Source organism: Dioscorea cayenensis, unplaced genomic scaffold, assembly GCF_009730915.1.
Source record: "Dioscorea cayenensis subsp. rotundata cultivar TDr96_F1 unplaced genomic scaffold, TDr96_F1_v2_PseudoChromosome.rev07_lg8_w22 25.fasta BLBR01001086.1, whole genome shotgun sequence".
Classification (NCBI taxonomy): domain Eukaryota; kingdom Viridiplantae; phylum Streptophyta; class Magnoliopsida; order Dioscoreales; family Dioscoreaceae; genus Dioscorea; species Dioscorea cayenensis.
The window spans coordinates 10,897-31,267 of record NW_024087477.1 but is presented as its reverse complement, the minus strand read 5'-3'; the positions used below and the strand labels follow the sequence as shown (position 1 = coordinate 31,267).

Below are 20,371 nucleotides of genomic sequence, written 5' to 3'. Positions count from 1 at the left end.
TTTATTAATTAAAAAAAACAAAACAACTAATTAATAATCTATAGATATATTTAAACATATATTTAAAATAGATTTTTATCTGAGAATATTTCAAGGAACTATTATGAATCCTTTTAAAAATATTATTGCATTTAAATATTTAACAACATTATAGCATTAGTAATAAAAGGTTTAATTAATTGCATTTTTTTATACATATATTTGAAATTTTAAAATAGATGTATAACCTCCATAAAAACATTTCTAGGAAAAATTATAAATTCTTTTAAAAATATTAATTATTGCACTTAATTATTCGTCTGCATTAATGATGGCATTAGTAATAGAAAAGTTTAATTGCATTTTGTCTATACATATACATATATTCAAAGTAGATGTATAACGACCCTAAAAACATTTCAAGAAACAATTATAAATCTTTTTAAAAATATTATCACATTTAAATATTTGTTTGCATTAATTATGGCATTAGTAATAAAAAAAATTAATTGCATTTTTTTAATAAAATAAGTTCTATACATGATGCTATAATTTTATTAATTAAAATAATTTATTTATATTTCGAATTATGTCTATATGAAATATTACCTTATAACCATTAAAATTGTAAAAAAAAACCTATATGAAGGAAGGGAATTTGCCTAGTGTATATTAGAATCAGATCATTACTTTATAAAGCTGTATCACATGAGAAAACACCAATTCAGGTCTATAATTTCAATTATTCATCATTAATTAAAATTTCTCATGTATTTTTTGATTAATAATAATAATAATTATTATTAGAATATATTTGATATTTATACATTTTTGTATCTATGTATAATAAATTATAATTTAAGATGTTTCGTAGGTAAGTAATTAATATTATTATAAAAATAATATACAAGTTTATATAATCAAAGAGTATGGTGTATATATAGAGTACAATCAACGTATTGTAATATGGTTTAATCCCTTGAATATATTGCATCCTTATCTTATTGTCTTGCTTTTATATTTCCCTTTTAGATACTTCCATATGCATCTTTCACTTATAGATCATGATTGTCTTCTTCTTCTTTTTTTTAAAAAAATTATTTTTTTCAATAACTATAATGTTTTTAGAATAATCAAAAATATTTTCACAAACATCTTCTTCTTCTTTTTTAAAAATTAAAAAAAGTGGATAAACCACGTTCATTCAAACAAATAAGAAAGGTACAAAACGGAAGTATAAGCCCCAAGAGGCAGAGCAAACAACCACAAAACAAAACCCACCGGGAGTGAAAAAAAAGACAAAAGAGAGATCGCCTAAAAGAAAGGAAAGGAACTTAAAGGAGAGGCACTCCTTTAAAGGCCCGCAACACAGAAAAAGAAGAGACTATCACTCGCCAGGGGATGAAGGACCCGCCATTGGGACCAAATGTTCCTTATTGCCAGTAGAGAGGAACACTAGGCTTTGCTTGATATTGGACATTGGCTCTTCTAATTTGGCCTTTTTGGCCTCAAGCTCTGTAGATAACCACAGAAGAATCAAACGATCAATCTTTTGAATAATAGAGGCAGTTGACATGCAAGTAGAAGTGAAAATGCGAGCATTTCTTTCTAGCCAAATGTTCCAAGTGATGGCCTTCACTAGAAGATCCCTAGAGTATAAAAGATGATTTACAACATTCCTTCTCCAAATGCCCCAAAGATCTTTAAGACTCCGAGGGGAATCTCGACCTCTGAAAAGATTGCCAAAGTAGCTCCAAATGTAACAAGCCACAGGGTAATGGAGGAGAAGGTGATCGCTAGTCTCAACATTTGCATGACACATCACACAGGTCGTTGATTGTAACAGGTTACATCTTCTCAAAGCTAAGTTGTTTAGAGTTAAAATCTTATTATCCCAGGCAAGCCAGTTAAAGAGGCTTATTTTTTTTGGACCTCTACCTTTCAGGATAATTGGGGTCAAGTGACACTCGGATACCCCTCATCATTTAGAAAGTTGTAGAAAGATTTGACAGTAAATTGTCCATTCGACGTTAGTTTCCATCTCCTTTCATCATTGGTGAGTGAGGAATGTGAATTGAAAAAATTCGCCAACAGGGTAAAAGTAGAAAAATCCTCCATGGTAGATGTCGTAAGTCTGTTTGCAATTTCCATGATTGACTCCTCCTTGTTTTGAACTAAATGGAAAAGCATAGGTCATTTTTCTGCCGGAGCGCAACCCTCCACCCAATTATCTAACCAAAAAAGAGTCGTAGCCCCATTATGAATGATGGAGCAAAGACTATTTCTGTAAGTTGGAAAGGTTTGAAGAATGTTGTTCCAGTAGTAGAAGCGTCTCCTACACTGTTTGTGATAAAGGTTCCACGTGGGGATCCCCTTGAAATAATTCTCTTCAATTATAGCATCACCACACCAACAAGATCCAGAGGAGATCTTGCAGACTTGCACCACCATTTTCCCAAAAAGGCACTATTGAAAGTTTGCAAATTTAAGATACCCCACCTGCCTTGCTCTCTTGATAAGCAAATTCTTGCCCAACTAACCAATCTAATTTTGCATTGGTGGGGATCCTGTCCCGACCAAAGAAAATCTCTTCTGATCTTGTTAATATTTTTGACGACCCAACTCGGCAATTTGAATATCGACATCTAATAAGTTGGAATAGAAGTCAACACCGAGTTGATCAAGGTAAGTCTACCACCTAATGAAAGCAACTTAGACTTCCAGGAGACAAGCCTAGATCGGATTTTGCTCAAGAGGAGATCCCAATCCTGCTTTTTAGGTCGTTCACCATAAATGAGGATACCTAAATAAGTAATTGGGAGAGATTCAGCAATGCAATGTAACTTTTACAACATCTTTCGTTTTTTTTAAAAAAAAAGTAACTTTTACAACATGGAGATAAATAAATATATATATATAAGTTTCATCCTTGTTCTTGATCACGTTCAATTGATTCATTTGGGTCAATTAATAAACTCTGGTGTTGTTGCCATCTTTCTTCACCACTTTGTTTATCCACCTTTGCCTTTGGGTTCATGTATATCATATACAGCATAAGTTGAAGTGTTCCTAAGATGAATCCCATCCCATTTGGTATCTACACAAAGAAAAAAATAAATAAATAAGTTATTATTATTATTATTATTATTATTATTATTATTATTATTTAATTAGGAATATATATATATATATATATATATATATATGTATATATCTATTTATCATGTTTTTCTGTTTTTATGTTATAAAACATCATAATTCTTCCTATCAAATTCTACAAGGTAATAAAAAGGTTAAGATAAAATATGATTTAATAATTGTTTGGGAAAAAAATTCATTATTAGTTGTATGGTAAAAGCAAGAGATTAAATGAGTGAATAAAAATATAAAAACAAAATTAGAACTTACGGTAAGATAGACATCATGATCGAGTATTGCATACAGAGCCCAGACTCCGCCGTTGAGGAAGAGAAAAAATGATAGAAAGAAAGGCATGTATTCCACGCTTTTTGTGTTTATCACTGTTTTCTATATAATAATATTAAAAATAGTTATAAAAATATAAATATATGAAACAAATACTATAAATTAATAATTAATGAATACATATTTTCCATCTAATTAATTTATTAAGTTCAATATAATAACTTATTTCAATTTCTCTTTGGTTTTTGCAATTCAAGCACATTTCATATATAGTATATATATAGATGAAATTCTCTAGAATACAAAATTCAATCATTCTCATATTTTAACTTTTAACTCAACATCTCCATTTTTTTCCATTCTAAAATAGTTTAAAATAATAGACTAATACAATGTTATTATTTTCATGCACATGTAATACCATTTATCATGATTTCAAATATATATATATATATATACATACATATTGAAAAAGGTGATAAGTGTCATCAAAGAGACCCTTTAAAGATAAATGCCTTCTATCATGCAATCATCGATAAGAGAAAACAACAAATTCATATCAAAATCAATAAACATGGTACTGATGAAGTATTGAGTCATAATGTACAGTGTATAAACAATAATATATGAGTAAAATTTTAAACTCTTTCTCTATCGAAAATATATTTTGTAACACATCTAGATATATATTTATTTTTGAAAAAAGAAGTCTCATGAGACTCCACTGAATCAAAATAATAAATAAATTGATAAATAATGTTTGAATCAAATATTAATTTCTTCCCACTATTTTTTTTTCAAGAATTGTTTTCGACATGAGTGAAATTTATTTTAAATAAATATATAAACGAACGAAAAAACCATGTGCATAAAACTATTACTATCAACATAGATATATAATAAAGGGTCCTATGTATATAATAAATGGTCCCATTGGACTCGAACCGTTTGAAGTAATTGGGTGTCTCATTATCTTGTCTTGTTTTTTTACCTATCTTAATTTGTTGGCTTGTGGGCACTCAATTTGGCATCATTTTTTATTCTAATTAAATCAAACCTTGCTCTTATCAACAAATATCTGTATATGTATATATATGTGTGTGTGATGTGTGTGTGTGTGTATGCATTTGTTACCTAAGAATCAAGAGCAGAAAACCATTTAAAGAAATTCAAGGTAAGTGTTTTTTTTTTTAATGAATTTGAAAGAACTATGTTAAATGAAAAGGAAGAAAAAATACTCTTTTTTTTTTTTAATTAAGAGTGGATAAACCACTGATTTATTAAAAGTGGAAAAAGAAGAAAAAAATACTTACCATGATCATCAGAGGAGAACCGTACATAAGAATATTGAGACAAGTGCAAATGATGCCAGACAATAGTCAGTCTCAAGCTTCCGTCCATTAAAAACTGAGTAGTGAAAAATACGAGCCCGAAAAAGATGTCCAAAATAATGACTAGGAAGATTGTCTTCATCTGATACACATGCATAGGTATATAAATAAATGTAAATATATGTAGAGTCATATATATGTAAATATATGTAGAGTTTGTGATAAAAATACGAGGATTTTTTATTTGGTATGTTTTTGAAAAATGTCTAATATCTTTTAACCTTTTCTATATGTCCCTAAAAAAAATCATTTCTAATTATTTGATTTTGGGAAAAATTTTTAATTTTGTATTTAAATAATTAATACTAGAAATAAGTTTAGTCTATTAAAAACATAGAATTATTTTAAGTACTTAAGATATGAAAATATTATTTTAATAATGAATGTGAGATGAGAACATCAATGAAAGATACTAATTTTTACAATGACATAAAAACAGTATTTTTGTTAGAGAAATATAAAAATATTAGTTTTTTTTGGGGGGTAAACATGACAGTTAAAACATAAAAACATAATTAGCAAAATAAATAAATTAATTAATTAAAATTAAGAAGGGAAAAGAGTTAGTGAGTTACCCTAATGGATGGTGAAGAAGAGAAGAAGAGGAACAAGAGAACATAAATGGCCTCCAAGAATATGCCAACAGCATTAACAGTGGCAACAAGAAGACCATCAGGCTTGGTAAGACCATAATAAACCCATAGACAAGAACCAAGAAGGGTGACAACATATGGTGTTGGCTCAAAGTCCTCTGTTGATTTGTTCTTCACTATCCTCCAAAAGGTCTTTCTACATATTCACATATATATTTATATGTACATCAACCATCAATATATATATATATATAATTAATTCATATATATATGCTCATTATTTTCTTCATAACTTGCATTTATGGTACTGAGTGCATGTGTGTGTGTGTGTGTGTGTGTGTGTGTGGGCGCGCGTGTTTGTTTGTGTTTGCATGGTTGAATACCATAAAGACAAAAAAAGAAGAAGAAGATGATGATGATGATGATAGTGAAGAAGAAGAAGAAGAAGAAGAAGAAGAAGAAAAAGAAAATGAAGATGAAGATGATGATGATGATGATGAAGAAGAAGAAGAAGAAGAAGAAGAAGAAGAAAAAGAAAATGAAGATGATGATGATGATGATGATGATGATGATGAAGAAGAAGAAAAAGAAAATGAAGATGAAGATGATGATGAAGAAGAAAAAAAAAATGAAGAAGAAGAAGAAGAAGAAGAAGAATGAAGAAGAAGAAGAAGAAGAAGAAGAAGAAGAAAATGAAGATGATGATGATGATGAAGAAGAAAAAGAAAATGAAAATGATGATGATGATGATGATGAAGAAGAAGAAGAAGAAGAGAGCGGATCCTTTTTGGTGTGCTACTTATCAAGCAACGATCAAAAAAATTTATAATTTTGGTTCATGCACTTTATGAGTGAGATCTCATAAATGAAAAATGAATCCAAAAAAAGAAGACAAGAGAGAAAAAGAGATAGATAACTTACATTGGAGAAGCAAACATGAGAACTGAGATGATATTACCTACAAGAAGAAGAACAACAACAAGTCAACAACATGAATCAAGAGTTAGAGCTTTTAGTTTTGAAATAATAGATAAAACAAGTATTGATATTATGTAAACATGAAAATGCATCACCTATAACTCCTATAAACACCAACAATGTTTCCATTGATGTTGTAGAGAAAGAGAAGAGGAGAAGGAGCGAGAAAGTGATGCTTGAAAAGAAAGAGTGTGCTGGAGTGAAAGTTTATAGAATGGTGGTTGCAAAATGTGGGGTTCATTTCATGGCCATCAATATTTATATTTTATATCTTGTGATCATAAAATTTTTTTTGTAATATAAAAAAATTTAACTTTTTTCCAAGTTACACTTGTGGTCGTAATAGCTTGTTTTGAAGCTGTTTTTTGCAAATTTGCTATATGGCGTTAATGTGACGCTGATATGGCACCGAAAACAAACTTTAAAATAAGTCATTATGAATACATGTATAACTGAAAAATATTAAATGACTTTTATATTATATAAAAAAATTTATAACTATAGAGTTATAAAATACAAAAAATTTATGGTCATAAGTGAAATCAACTCTACAATGTGTGGTTGAAGAATAGAGGTTGATGTCGATTGGAACATTTTCTTTATGTGAAAATTTCAGAACCTACCAGCTTTATAGTTTCTTCATGAAATAATCTTTATTTATATATTATTAAGAATATATATGTTATAAATGTAAAGATAGTAATAAGAATAGAGAGCCAGAGTATTTACCAAAAAACCCTGAAGAACTGTTCTTCTTCTTCTTTCTTCTTTTATTTCTCTCTTTTCTTTCTCTTCTCTATCTATCTTCAAAGTATACAAAATGAGGGGGTATTTATAGGGTTACAAGAGTTGAATGAACGGCCAGGATCGATTCGATCCGACGGTCCAAAATACCCTGGTTGGTGAATAGTAACAGATGCACGCATGCTACAAGCATCACATGGGCACGTAGCAGTGCTACAGTGTTCATGCTACGCTACATGTTGAAATTACTATGATGCATCCATTAAAAAAATATTTGTTTATAACACTCCCCTTGGATGCCTACGACCAAAGGATATGCTCGTTAAAAACCTTGCTAGGAAAAAAACCCAATGGGGATAAAAACCCTAGCTAAGGAAAAAAGAGTACACTATCTCGCACATTTGAGGGTTATCGCCTCATTAAAAAAACCTTGCCTCTGAAAAAACCCATTGGGACAAAAACCTTGGCGAAGGGAAAAAGTACAGCTCTCCCTCAAATAAATAACTTTTAACTCATATCAAGTACTTACATCCTTAAGTCTTCTCATCCCGATTTTGTATATAAGTCTTTCGGGTGAATGCACTTAGGAAGTGATTTTGTGAATAGATCGACTTGATTCTCACCTGATCGAATCTTTTGAACTTCTATAACGCCTTCTTTTCCGGAGATCATGAGTGTAGAAAAAAATTTTAGCGATATATGTTTCGCTCGTCACCTTTAATATAACCTCCTCGTATTTGAGAAATACAAGCATTGTTGTCTTCATAAATTATCGTAGCATTTGTTGTTACCGATGGTAATTTGCGGGATGATCAGATACGCCCAATCATAGATCGTAACCATCTGGGCATTCACGACTTGCTTCATGGAGAGCTAGAATTTCAAAGCATGATTTGACTGAAGTAGTCGAAGAGTTTGTTTTGTGGAACGCCACGAGATAGCTCGTACTATCAGTAAGAAAAACATGTATCCAGCTCGAGATCGCCTTTACGAGGATCGATGACATACCCAAAGATCACAGAAAACCTCAGTGAGGTCGATGAAGACTCATGTCGATAGAATAAAACCCAAGATCCGTAGTTCCTCGTAAATAACGTAGCACATCTTTTTATTCCTTTCCAGTGTCTTCGTGTCGCTGTAGAACCCAGTATCTTGCTAGAAGACTTTCATCGCAAAAAGCTATATCCGGGTCTCAGTATTATTCTGCAAGATACATTAATGCACCGATTGCACTTAAATATGGAGTTTCCGGACCAAGAATGATCTCTCCTTCTTCCGCTGGGCTGAAATGGATCTTCTCGAACATCAAGAGTTCGGACGCACCATCATGCGTACTCAATGGATACAAGCCTTCTCCATATTGAATCTCTTCAAAGACCTTTTTCAGTATAGGTTGATTGATGCACAAATATTCCCCGAGGATAAGTGCTCGATTTAGTATACCTAGATGTAATTTGGTCTTTCCCAAATCTTTCATTTCAAATTCTTTTTCAAATATGATCGTCAAGCTGTAATTTCGTAAGGAGTGCCTACAAGATTTAAATCATCCACATATATCGCTATCACAACAAAAACCGTTAGTATAACTTTTAATAAACACACATGGACATATACTATCATTTTGGTATCCTTCTTTTATAAGATATTCAATCGAGACTGCTATACCACATCCGTCCCGCATTGTTTTTAACCCATAAAGAGATCTCTCGTAATTTAATAGAGTATAAATGATGATTATTTCAGAATGTTTGTTTTTTTCTATATCCTTCGTGGATTTTCATATATATGTCATTTTCAAGTAATCCATACAGATATGTCGCGACAACATCCATCAACCGCGATATCTAATTTATTACTCACGCCATGGCAATTAAAAAAATCTAAAAAGTAATTCCATCCATTACGTGAGAGTATGCTCTCTTCATAATCAATACCGTGCATTTGAGAAAAACCTCGAGCAACCGGGCCTTGCTTTGTATCTCATAATTTGATTATTTTTCATTTCTTTTTCTCACAAACACCCATTTATAACCGATCGGTTTTTATCCCTTCCGGTGTTGGCACTATCTGCCCAAACACCTCACGCTTTTTTGATAGGGAATTTAGCTCACCGATAGCTTCTTTTCCATTTTTGGCCAATCATTTCTTTGTCGACATTCTTCAATGGATCGTGGCTCGGATCATTATCGTATTTATTTCTATATCTCGTAGCCACATCGTAGATGAATATATCATTTATTTCGGTCTCATGCCGATTCAATCTTTCGACCATCATCTACATAGCAAATTGAATTTTCAACATTTTCGTAAATATCATCCCCCATCGATTCTTCATTAACTTGTTCGAGGGTTTTATAATTTCCTCTCCCTTTTCACATGGGAGATCCTTATCTTTATTTTTTTCTCGCTTCCTTTTTCTAGGAGTCGAATCTTTGGCACCAATCGTCTTCCACGCTTTTTGTCGTGGTTTATTTTCTACTTGATTTTCTTTCAATGGATTCTTAGGAATCTCAATTCTCGCAGGAGCATTAGCACTCGGTATATATGATTTGGTTACCATTTTAGTATCGTGAATGCATCGGTATTTCATTTGCAATATTTTTGCAATTTAATGATCCTTTCGAACTTCAAGTTCACATTCATCGGCATCGAGGATCATACGTATGTAATCGTGATGCATTCCAATCAATTTTTCGCTTCATTTTGAGTAATCATTTCTCCCCTAACGCAGGGAAGACATGATTCATCAAAATGACAATCGCAAATCTTGCAGAAAATACATCCCCCGTTAATGGTTCTAAATATCGTATAATCAAGGGGAATCATAACCAACATATATACCAAGTCTCATAGCTAGGACCCATTTTTGTACGATTTGGTGGTGGTATTGGCACATATATCGCACAACCAAATATTCTTATATATGAAATATCGCTCTTTACCCATAACAAGTTGGTGTGGTGAATATGAATTACATGCAGTGGGTCTGATCCAGATAAAGTCGCAAGATGCAAAATAGCACGACTCCCCACGCACTTGTAGGCGCTTCGTCCCTTAATAACATCGACGGGCAATAACTGGAGTCTTTTTAATTAATGACTCGCTAACCCATTTTTGGGTACGTACATGAGCTACTCGGACGCTCAACATGTATTCCAACCGCCATACAATAATCATAAAATGATTTTTGATGAAAAATTCACCAAAGATTATCAAGACGAATCGTCTTTTATGGGATAATCTGAAATTGTGCTTTTAAGCTCGATAATTTGTGCCAATAACCTTGCAAATGCTACATTCCTTGTAGACGTAGTTTAAACATGGGACCATCTAGTCGATGCATCGATTAAAACCATAAAATACCTAAAATGGTCCATACGACTGATGTATCGTCCACAAATGTCTCCTCAGTATTCTTTCTAAAAATTTAGGAGATTCACCAAACCACCTTTTGTTATAGAAGGTCCTAGTTATTAGCTTTTCCCATCGAACATGCCGAACATGCATATTCATTATGTGTTAGGATTTTTATAATCCTTCAAATGAGTGTCCATGAGAACTAGTAATAATCCGCAGAACATAATAGCACCCTTTGGACGTCCAAGTCTTTCATGCCATATTTTAAATATCTCGGGTCATTAACCTTCCGAGTTATCACCGTGATGTGATTCCATCACTTTAATACGGTAAAAATATAATCCCCGAGGATATACTGGGAAAGCTTTTCAAGTACACGCTTTTTGGCATGAAATGACTTGTGTAATATAAAGATATTCTTTTTCCTTCCTTATCAACCCGCCTCTAAAATGATATCCATTATGACGATATCTTTAAAGCTTAAAAAGGTTCCTCCTAGACTTAGGGGAATAGAGAGCATTTTTCATCCGCAAGGACGTCCCATTTGGCAACATCAATGCCGCTTCTCCGAATCCTTCAACCGTGTCCGATGACCCTCGCTATTGTGGCTATACATGCCTTTCTCATTGATAAGGATATAAAAATATATTTTTCTTGTCAAAATAGTATGCGTTGTCCCAAGAATCAATAATGCATTCATCATCGACCATATTCTAACAAAACAAAAGAAAAACATAATTTAATAAAACATAAAAGACATATTACAAACTAGTCTATAAGGAAACTCGACATATCTAAATATGTATTTTCGCTACATTTAAATTATTTATGGAATTATCCTCAATTGGATCAACTATGGGGTTGTCGCCAAAATTTGTCTCAATATCTTTACCTTTCTTGTTTTTAAGTGATTCTGGTAAAAGATGGACAAAAATGTTTTGGGAGTCCCTGCAAATTCTGGACCAACGACCTTCCGTGCCACAACGATAGCATGTATCTTTCTTTGTCTCTAACCCCATCTTGTGGCTTTGTTGCCTTTCGCTGATGTACATCATTCTATTATCGCGTGGTCCGATATTATTTCGCCCCCACCACGACCGCCAGTAGTCCTCGACCACCATAATTTCCTCGTCCCACATCGCGGTTTTTAAAACTAGCATCGCGACCACGCCCATCTTCTTTGCCCAAAATTAATTTCCTCGCAGCAGGTCGATCCGGATGGTCGAGATCGATGATTCCGCATCAACACTCATTGCTTTTGCTCCCCACAAGGAGACAAGAAATTAATTCGTAGAATTTTGTAAAAATTCTTTTCTATATTGTTGTTGTAATATAACATTTCGCTCGTGAACGTCAGTAAATGTTTTCTCGAGCATCATTCCTTCTGCCACTGCTTTCTCCACGAGACGGCATCGAAAACAATTTTAAATAACTTTCGAATTATATTCTCGCACGCTTTTAAAATCTTGAAACCCGAGGCTCGACCAATCATTGCGTTGTTTGGGCAAGTAGACCATTCCGAGATGTTCAAATCTCTCTTTCGTGGATAACCACAATTCCCTCGTGGATCCTCAACGGTCAAGTATTCATTCTTCGCGCCATCATCAATACGATGCCTTATAAATATTAAGGCCTTCGCTTTATTATCACTAGGCTCATTGTTATTAGCCCTCAATAGTTTTACTCAGGTTTCTTGCTTTCAGATGGAGCTTGATATCGAGGGTCTCCGGGATATATAATCGCTTCCCCGAGATTCAAGGGCCTCAAATTCTCTTTTTGCAATATTTGCCATTTTCTCTTCAAAAATAATAATACAACATGTAATTAGAATAGAGAGTACGTAATAAAAACATAAAAGCATCTATATCTGCTCATGTATACTGGATCGCTCATGTACCGGACTATTCATGCATACCAGATCGCTCATGTACTTGCACTATTCATGTATACCAGTATCAGCTCATACTACGCAATTATCGCGAAAGATCGGGAATTAAAAATTTGTTTGAAAGTGATTATAAGTTAAAATGGAAGAAGAAGTAAAGATAAGGGAGAGAAGAAAGTAGGGGCCCGATTTAAGAAAGGCCTGCCGACGGAGAAATCCGAAAAAAACCAACTCATGGAGGAGGGCCGACGGGGAAGAGAGGACGGGCCTACGGAGAAGAGAAAGGGGCTCGGAGGTTCACGGTGAGTTTTTTTACCCGACTGTCGAGATCCGAGGCTTACCATGGCGCACTTGGGGAAGATTATACCGTAAGATTCGATTTGATAGTAAAATCTCATCAGTAATAATAATATTATTATTTTTTTCTTGTTTATTTTTAAAAGTAATGGTAATATTAGCCTTAGTGGCTTTTAGTAATCGTATGTTTTTTATGTGATGCTTCTAAGAAAATCTTATGTATTGTTGACTGAATAAAATGTATGGTTTGGTAGTATTATATTATCTGTCGATCCTTCCTGCATTCAGTGTTAGAAATGGATTCCACATATATAACATATATATTAGATGAGTCAAAGAAAATTAAAATCATATGAGCAAATTCGTGCTGATAACGTATTAAGAATATATATGTTATAAATGTAAAGATAGTAATAAGAATAGAGAGCCAGAGTATTTACCAAAAAACCCTGAAGAACTGTTCTTCTTCTTCTTTCTTCTTTTATTTCTCTCTTTTCTTTCTCTTCTCTATCTATCTTCAAAGTATACAAAATGAGGGGGTATTTATAGGGTTACAAGAGTTGAATGAACGGCCAGGATCGATTCGATCCGACGGTCCAAAATACCCTGGTTGGTGAATAGAATAACGATCGGCACATGCCATTTTCTGACCACAGGTACGGTGCTACAGATGTTGCGGTCATGCATACTGAAATCACATAGAAGAGCATCCATTAAAAAAATATTTGTTTATAACATATATATATATATATATATATATATATATATAATAAGTAGTTATATTTTGGAGAAAAAAAATAGTGGGCCTAAATAAAGCTAATAATTGATTAAGTACACAGTACATTCTCTTGTCGGTGAGCTGGGATTTGGAGACTTTCCTTGCATTATTTTTAAAGAAAATTACTTATTAGTCCCTTGGGAAGTTTCAAACTTCCACTGCAGTCCTTCTGCCTTTTCAAAATTCCATTACATCTCTTCTTTTTCATCCAAATTCTTTTTAGTCCCTGCCATTTAATCCGTTAGTTTAATGGCGTGCGAAAAGTCTAAATGCCCAATATTTTTGAGTGGAAAAGTTGGTAGAGTTTTTTCCCACCAAGTCACGTCACATTAAATATTATCATACTTTTTCTTTTTCTTTGCCATAGACTTTCGGTACCTGCTAGATTTCCAGTAATCCGCAAATACTAGGTTTCGAACTCGGGCCGAGGCTACACTCTGCAAATCCACACACCGCCTCCTTGCATAACCTTTGAAAATCAGGTGGTCAAATTGCGAGTCTCTCGCTGAAAGGGCCACACGTAGCGCTTACCAAGCAACACAGAGACCAACTCCTAGAGACACGCAGCAGGCAATCACTTGAGAAGTTGGTCGTGAGGTTGAAGTAGGCCTTTCCGAGTGAGATGCCAAAAAGAACACACACACGAGGTTACAGAGGTGAAGAGGGAATCTAGAAAGAGAAAGAGGTACTCCCCACCTTTCAAGCTACAAGAACTCAAGTATCCCTTAGATCGAAAAATGACCAAGGGGATGTAACAAAGACAAGAAGTTCTCGAGTTTGTTCAAGCCAAACTCCACATTAATATTCCTTTTGTCGAGGCATCGCCCAAATGCTTAAGTATGCTAAGTTCTCGAAAGACTTGTTGACTAACAAGAGGAAGTTAGAGGAGAGTGCCTGGCTGCAGTGTTTTGTAGATGCTTTGCTCGTGGTACTGCAAAAGAAAGAACATGCCGAACAAGAAGAAAGTCCCGGAAGCTTCATCATTCCGTAATATGGCAATCTTGGTGAGGAAATGGCATTGGCTGACTTAGGGGCTAGTATCAACGCTATGCCATACACTTTCTTTCAAAAAGCTAGGCTTGACGAGCTTAGCCTTACTCTCGATGACTTTCCAACCAGCGGACCGCAATAGTGCTGACATCCGAGAGGCATCAATGAAGACGGGCTTTGTCAAGGTGGACAAGTCATTTTTCCCAAGTTGACTTTATAGAGAGTAGATGTTGATGAGGATGCGGATGTACTCTTGATACTTAGGAGACCGCTCTTTGCGACTTCCAAAGCATTGATTGATATGGACGGTGGAGAGCTCACCTTGAGAGTTGGAGATGACAAGCTCACATAACGCTTTTGCCGAAGCCATACATGGCATTCTCTCGATTTCAATGATACTTTATATTTTCTAGGCACTCATCGACGAGATTGTTGATGAATACATACGGTGTAGATGTTCAAATCCGGATCTGCAGAGGAAGGGCTCGTTTCGACCAAGAGGAGGAACATGAAGATGTAATGATGTTGGATCGATCGGAAGAAGTACCATCTATCCCGGGATCTTGAAAAAGGTGTCCGAAAAAATGAAGAGAGGGCTAGGAGACGCCACCCGAAACACTCCAAGGTCAGTTGGAGACGCAGCGGAACCAAGAACTTGGGTGTATTATTGTTAGGTGGTCCGAAGCTCGATAATACACCCTCTACTCTCAAGAGACTTTGCACATCATGCTTTCAAGTCATGGGTAAGAGGGCAACTTTCATTCGATGAACCCCGTGAGGTAAGACAAGGTACTATCGAGCTTAGTAGACATTAAAACAAGCTAATCTTGGGAGGCAACCCAAGTGTTTACTATTTTCTTAGCTTTAATTTAGTTTGTTTACATGAATAATTTGTTAAGTATTGGTGTCTTAATTTCTTAGATGCTTGTGCTGAGATTTCCTTGTGAACTTTGAATTTTAATCGTGTGTTTTCATGTGGAATTGGTGAAGTTTGGTCGTTTGAGCTCTATTTCATGTTTTCCAATCGCTATTGCATAATAGAGCATGCTTTGAGTGTGTAAACATGTTCGAAATTTTCTCGCAGAGCTCGCAGATTTTTCTAAGTCATCAGAGAAAAACACACGGGTGTGTGGAATTGCGACGCCTGCGGGATTTGCACCATACGAGCTCATCCAGAGAGGCACAGGGTGCGGCTTGCCGCCCGTGAACGACTCATGCGATTGTCACACGCCTGCGTAATTTCCAGACTGGACGCGTGAATTCCCTCGCAGGTTTGGCAAATTTTCCCGAGAGCACACTGTGGGCTTGGACTCGCCCTGGCGACCTGCGAACCATGCACGGGCGCGGGTAATTTCCACACACCCTGCAAAAACTCAGAGAAGTTCTCCATCCCGAGAATACATGTACGCATGCGGCCGCTCCCGTGAGTCAAGTATGTGAATGTCCACGCCGTGGAATTTCGCACTCGGCGCGTATAACACTTGGTATTTTCTCGGGATGTCCGAGAAGCCAAAGGGCGCGCGGCTTCCCTCAGAGTCGGACGACGGGCGTGGTTATTTTCCACACGCCCGCGGAGAGCAGCTGTAGTCGGAGAAGCTGTTTTCCCCATGTGGGCGCAAGCGTGGCGCGCTCGTGGCTCTTTTGTAGTGAAGCGCACGCATGGGTAATTACCGCACTGCGTGTGGATGCACGTAACATCAAGGGTCATGAGTCCTTTTTAAAGAAGATTAGTTTCTCTCCCTTCACGACACTCTATTCGTCTCGAAAACACTCTCACATCGTTCTCGGATTTCATAACGCCACATTGATAGGATTTTTGATGTAGGTTTCTCCTGCCCTGCTCTTCATTTTCTCATCCCATCTCGCTCGGTAAGCCCTATTCATCATTTTCTTTTGCCAAATTCATGGTTTCCATCAATTAATCTATTTAATAATGCTTCGCTTCTTCAATTAGAAGGATGATTGATGTTTAGAACGAAGTTAGAAGTATTTTTAAGTTGTATTGTTGAATTTTTGGAGCGCGCGCAGAAGGCTTTTCACGCCCGTGATCCATCACGGGCGTGCAGGAAATTCCACCACCGACTGCGTGGATTTCAGCAGATTATTTTTATCAACTTGTTTGATCGATTTCATTTCAAATTTTGCATATTATGGCAACTCGATTGAAGAAGCAAGCTGATAAGAGGCCACGTGAGTCATCCCCTGAGCTTGAGGGCATGAGGTTTTGCGATTCCTGGAGCATCGTGTTCGCTATGGCAGCTTGTCGAGACTCCCGGCCTCGCATGCGACTCGATTCCCTCGACACGACTATACCTGCGAGATCTACAAGAGGGAGATGAGTTCACCGATGAGGTAGAGGATCTCGCTTCAAAGAGGGTGGTTGGTGGCAGTTATTGACGATTAGAGAGCGCGCCATCCGAGAGTTTGCACTGGAGGTACTATCATCATTCGAATTTGACAGATCTTACGCAAGCTTGCCGAGCTTTGGATACCATTCTAGCTCATAGTATTTGGACACCACCATACCTTGAGCGCCACTCAATTTTCGGTATGACTTGGCTTGTATGAGGAGGCATTCATAGATACGGAGGAGTACGCCGGCCATCGATCGATTATCCTCGAACCTTGACCCCAGCGAGAGCTTTATAGAGTGCTATGTGGTCGAGGTCGATGATGAGCCGTGGTGTCCAAGGCCACGTGCCTTTCCCAACCTACTTACAGATATTTACATGCCATCATGAGTAGGTCGGTGAATGGGTCCGTGGTGATAGCAATCGGTGTTCTAAGTCGACAAGAATTATTGTATCCGTACTCAATGGTGCAAGCACGCATCGATTCACTTAGGGCACATCATGGCGAGTATATCGACATCGTAGGGCACTATGCTAGACCGTGGAGCGATCTTCCTCGGGACCCCACATTACGAGATTAGTGCTAGGGCATGGGTCTCTTGGATTCGATCTCGCGCCGAGAGACGAGTATACCGCTCCCCCGAGCCTGTAGACGCACGAGGTTGATGGGCATGGTCCGCAGGTTCGGACAGGGTTTTTCGCGATTAGTGCTACCACCCGTAGATAGCCGAGGATGAGGGTGATGAAGCCGGGGCATCTCTACCGCCTCCCGAGCCTCACCACCTGATGGAGACTCGAGGCACCTCCAATGGGCGCAGGAACCACCCCGCGCGTATATTTTCACCATCTCGAGCTTATGATCGCTTTGAGAGGCTCGAGAGCGCTTTGGGGGTGATACGGACTCGAGCTAGCCGAGGCCTCGAGCCAGATTGCGGAGATTAGGGATACGCATGCCACTCAGTACACAGAGTTCATGGCACGTTTCGACATATTACAACAGATCTTAGAATGCGACGTCGCCTCATCATTTGTCTTACGGCCGAGGACCTCAGCACCCCCTTAGTTCCTCCCCGCACCCTCATCCCCTACCCCGACACCGGTGGACCCACCATGTGTGCTTCACCACAGCAGCTAAAAGCAGACCCGAGCCCCGAGGGCGAGACCGACATTTGATTTTTTTAGTTCTTTTTTTCTTTTTATGCATTTTATTTTAGACTTGTTCACTCGTGAAAGGATTCTCCTTCCGAGTTTATTTTCATTTTGTATCTCGAGTTGTATTCATTGTTCTATCTTTTATATATACTCGAGATATTTTGTTTTTATCGAGCTTCACCCGAACCCCTCGTATGCGCAAGCATGGTCTTGTCTTCTTGGGGAATTGAGACTCAGTCATGGGCACGCACCAAGGTGCTCGAGGCACTTGGCCGTGTGAGCTTCACAAACCCGTCGGAAACACTACTCCCATGGAATTAGCTTCATCAAAACGCAACACTAGGGAGTCGTGAGTATTGTTTTGATTAGCTTCTCCCACATTTGCTTTTTGAATGATATATATTTTGAGTGAGCTTGAATGTGTACATTGGGGATAATGTACAACTTAAGTGTGGGGGGGAGTTTCATAGTGCACATATCTTTTCTATTGTTCTTGATTGATATATGCTCACATAGCCAATGGCGGTTCACCTTAGTTGCAAGGATTGTATTCTTGAGTTTAAGAGAATTTCTAACATTGAATGTTTTCATGCTCTAGTTCTTGCTTGAATTTCTAGGAATTTTTGCCCGATTTACACTTAGTGCACTACTCACATTTTAAACTCTTTTGGAAACTCAACTTCGATGTTAAAGGGACTAGTTATAGTTGTTTCTTGTGTTAACTTCTAAAAAAAAAAATAGTTTTATTGTTTATTTGTGCTTGTTGTGTGGAAAGAGCTACCACCTATGAAGTATGTAGCTACTCTCATAAGTTGAATACTAGTTATGCCCTAATGAGAGAAAGAGTTATCTCATAGGATGAGTGAAAGCTACCACTCCGGTAGAAAGAGCCACCACCTCCAAAGTGTGAAAGCCATCTTAGTGGCCGCTTTGGAAAGGGCTACCTTAGAGGATGTGTGAAGCTACTACCATCTTTAAAATTATTGTCACTTTTGTAGATAAATAAGTCCCTTGTACTTAGAATTTTGAGGACTATACTTTGGGTTGACTTGAGTGAGTTCACACACGTACACGACTTCGGGTTTTGTTTCCTTTTTTATTCATGTTTTTAGCTAGAGCATTGATTTTTCGTATTTATTGTTGAAATTTCCCTCACTTGTAGAATGCTCTCTTTGTATATTTTGGTGAACCTAAGGCCAAGCACTTTCAATATTTTCTTCATTGATGCACATAATGTTTTAATTTTTGCTTGAGGACAAGCAAAAGCTTAGTGTGGGGAGTTTGATAAGTGCTTTGTGCGATATGAATGCTAAGCCTTCATTCCTTATGTTGAGCATTACTTTTCTCGTGTTTTAACACTAATATGTGTTTTTTATGTTACTATACAGGTAGGGGTTGTGAGGCCAAGTATGAAGGAAAGAAGCCAATGTGGATTACAATGCACCGATGTTGGAGGAAATCTTGCTAAGGTTCAAATGCTAAGACATAGGTCAATGTGAGATGTTAGAGTGTGTGCCAACCTCCTCGTATTCGAGTTTGGCACATCCATTTGAGGGGCACAAAGGCAGCTCACACTCGAGCATTCCGACTTATGCACATAGAAGAAGAGCTCCACCAACGCATTCTATCATTGAAGAAGCAAGTGATCCACGATGCGAACGCGTGCCCGCTATGCTACTCCGATGAAAGTATGGATTCGGGAAGCTATTCAGTGCCGGACATCGTAATAGAGCACTCGAGAAACACGGTAGCATAGACTCGCTCACACCGACCGAGAAAAACAGAGTTCAGAGAATCCACACGGCTGCAGTGGAAATTATCCACACCTGTAGGGAAATTCACGACGGGCACGTGAAGCATCCACGCCCTGTAGTCGCCTCGATTCCAGTCTTTATTTAAAGCCGACTCAGCCCCGATTTTTAGTATTCTTTTCTCCATCTTTTTCCCCAACATGAGAGAGGGCTTCGCTAGGGTTTTGAGGGGTATCGGGCCAAGGTTTTGGAGAGGTTCTACGGCTCCGACATCGCTCATTCCTTAGGAAGAAGGTTGGTAGGGGAGCTCCGCTGAGGCGCATCCCTATCACCGGGACGAGGGAATCCTTGACGATCTAGTAGAGCACTTTCCACAAGATCATCAACACGACTATCGAGGGGTTTCTTTTATGGATTTATTGCTTTTTACATTCTATTTCTTTTGATTGTACTTTAGCTCCATGGAGAGCTAAACCCTAGTGGGTCCCCGGGTATTTAGTGAACACTAGGATGTATTCGCTTCTTTCGAATCTCTTTATTATGCTTTCAATAAATTGATGTTTATTGTGAGTTCCAACCTTGAATACTTGATAGTATGAACATTTCCCCAGAGTGACACTAGGGTTGAGAGTTCTTGTTGGTAACCTTGTGAGTGAGTGACACACCACGAGCGCTAGACAAAGCTAGGCTGGAGAGGGC

The 20,371-nt window shown here is 37.0% G+C and overlaps 1 protein-coding gene across 1 annotated transcript; it reads right to left on the bottom strand.

Moving 5' to 3' along the window:
* Nucleotides 1-2,787: 2,787 nt before the first annotated feature.
* Nucleotides 2,788-6,581, bottom strand: LOC120255588 (bidirectional sugar transporter SWEET16-like). The gene is given in 7 exon segments (XM_039263383.1): nt 2,788-3,076; nt 3,388-3,507; nt 4,719-4,775; nt 4,777-4,878; nt 5,372-5,585; nt 6,311-6,347; nt 6,463-6,581. Coding segments are annotated over 7 exon segments (738 nt in total). The 5' UTR covers nt 6,497-6,581; the 3' UTR covers nt 2,788-2,902.
* Between the last annotated feature and the right edge of the window lie 13,790 nt (nt 6,582-20,371).